Below are 2,478 nucleotides of genomic sequence, written 5' to 3' on the forward strand. Positions count from 1 at the left end.
CTCCAGCACCGGGACTGCGGGCCTTGCCCCGGTCCGGCTCCAGCACCGGGGCTGCGGGCCCTGCCCGGGGGCACAGCCACGTCCTGGCACTGCCAAGGCCACCAGCGCAGCTCTGAAGCCTCCAGGTGCTGCCAGAGCACCCAGCCCTGACCAGGGAGCTGCAGGGACTGCCCTCTCACTGTCATCCCGTGTGCTCAAAGAGCTCACAGAGGTTCCCAAAGTCAGCTCCGGCCACCCTGAGATCCCCCACTCTCCCCAGCTGCCTGAGTGGTTACTGGAACAGTGGTGAAAAACTGTCAGAAACATCAAACACCCAATTCAGCTGAAATGAGCAAGTAAATTAATAAATTAACCTGAGCGCTCCTTTAACACATCTCCACATTTTGAACCAAACTCTTTCAGTTTTTGCAGCAAGGGCTTTTGCCCTAAGCCTGGGAAAGGAGTGAAGCTGCAAAGTGGGGCCGTTGGTGTCTCACTGGGGGGGAACAGCCAAAGCAGGCGCAGAGTTTGGAGAAGCCCCAGCCAAGCACATCCTGTGCCTCCCACTGTATCCCAGAGCACTCCTCTGGATCATAAAACTGACTTCAGCCCTTTTCTTTGTTGCTCCTAGTACCTAACACAATTTGGTTTTGTATCCTTATCCTTGGGGTCCCTCATCTGCCCCAGACATTTCCTTACTCCCAAAGGAACCTCTCTGGACTAAGCTAGAGTGTTTCTTCAGAGCCCTGTATGCCCACCTCACTTGAAGGCCCCTAAAACCCAAGGACAAGGTGACAAAAAGCTCCTTTACACCCAAAAGTCCTGTGTCTTACCAGGTGCACGCTCTGACTGGCCCCACCAACACACACAGAACCACAGCAATAAGCACAAACATTTGCTCAGGGCTTTCTCCAAGCCTTGTAGAAGAGCAAAAGTGCAACTTTTGAACAGGAAGAGAACGACAAAACAAAACAAGGTAAGACAGCAGAACACAGAGTGCTGGAATGCAAGAAAACTGACTGCTCAGCTGTGTGTAAAACACACATTTCTCTCCCAGAAATCCCATTTCTCTCAGGCTCAGAAGCAATCGGCAGCAGTTCAGCTCCTGCCATCTGCTTGTTTCTTGGGATAACCCAACTAAACCACATCCACACTGATGGCCTCAGTGCTGCCTGTGCCAGCAGGGATAAACCAGAGGTGCTGGGTAGTGCAGAACCCACACCTGCAGCTGGGGGCCTCGCCCAGCCTCTGCTCAGGTACCAGGGACTGCCCCAGGGAAGTGAAGGCAGAGTCCTGTCCCTGCTAGGGGAGGGCTGAGTGACCCCACCACACCATAAACCAGGGTCACTCTGCTCTCCCTCATCCCAGCCCGGCTCCCTGAGACACCCCAGCTCTGTGCAGAGGGGTGCTGGGTCCCCCACACACCCCAGCTCTGTGCAGAGGGGTGCTGGGTCCCTGAGACATCCCAGCTCTGTGCAGAGGGGTGCCAGAGCTGCTTACACACACGTTAATCCCTTGGAGGTCACACTCAGTACCCCAGCAGTGTCCCTGTGCCACTGGCAAGGAGCACTCAGACCCTGCCAGCCAGTTCCACACACATCCTCTGAGGGAATCTCAGGAGCACAGGCACCTCAGTGTACATCTCAGCTCCAGTTCTGCACCTTCTACCCGAGAAGCAGAGCCCAGGGCTGCACACACAGAGAGGAAGAAGCACCTCTGGTCACTGATTTGTCACCTGTGTGACTGCTGTTGCACTCCAAGAAGCAGTGAAATGTCTGACAAAATGGCTTAGAGACCTAGATCAGCAAAAATTCAATGTCTGACAGCCTGAACGAACATCCTCTCCAAAGCAGCCACAGGGCTATGAAGCAAACACTGAGAGATGCACCTGGGGTGGCTGCAGGGATTAATCCTCACTGAATTCAGCTGTCAGCTGGCTGCCCCAAAGGGAAAACAAAGCAGCACATTACTGGTACTCACAGAGGGTCTGAAGCTCACAGACCTGCAGGGCCGGCAGCCCCACAGTGCCCTCACACCAACCAAGAGCCTTAAGGGCAGTTCCTGCAGCCTCCTACACTGGGGAGACGTGGGCAAACACCTGGAACCTCAGCCAGGTGTGGGTCTGGGGCAGCTCATCTGCACACAACGAGCCCAGCAAAGCCAGGATTGGCAACAGGAGACTGAGAGCAGCCACGAGAATTCTTCCTACAGATTTCCCTATAAATAAATAAAAACGGGGAGGAAGCACAGCAAGGCACCAACACTTCATTTCAGGGGAGAAAACCAGGCATTTCCCCTGAGAATTTCCCACCTGCTTTCACTCAAACGCTCCTTCCCTTCGTTTTTTACTCCGAATTCCTCATTTCTCGCAGGGACGCACCCCGCCGCACGTGTTCCCCAGCGCACGGGGAGACTCCCCACGCAGAAGCCAGAACACGCGGCTGCCGTGCGGGATTCGGGAAGGGCTGGGGCGGCGCCGGTAGAGGCAAAGTGCCCCTG

At 55.2% G+C, this 2,478-nt stretch overlaps 1 protein-coding gene across 1 annotated transcript in view; it reads right to left on the reverse strand.

The window, feature by feature from the left end:
* Positions 1-2,478, reverse strand: part of PPM1G (protein phosphatase, Mg2+/Mn2+ dependent 1G) — a 15,309-nt gene that overhangs the window by 12,539 nt on the left and 292 nt on the right. The window contains 1 exon segment of the mRNA XM_031065040.1: positions 2,291-2,475. Within this exon segment, the coding sequence (XP_030920900.1) occupies positions 2,291-2,475 (185 nt within the window).

The sequence above is a fragment of the Geospiza fortis genome, unplaced genomic scaffold (genome assembly GCF_000277835.1).
Source record: "Geospiza fortis unplaced genomic scaffold, GeoFor_1.0 scaffold1103, whole genome shotgun sequence".
Taxonomy (NCBI): Eukaryota; Metazoa; Chordata; class Aves; order Passeriformes; family Thraupidae; genus Geospiza; species Geospiza fortis.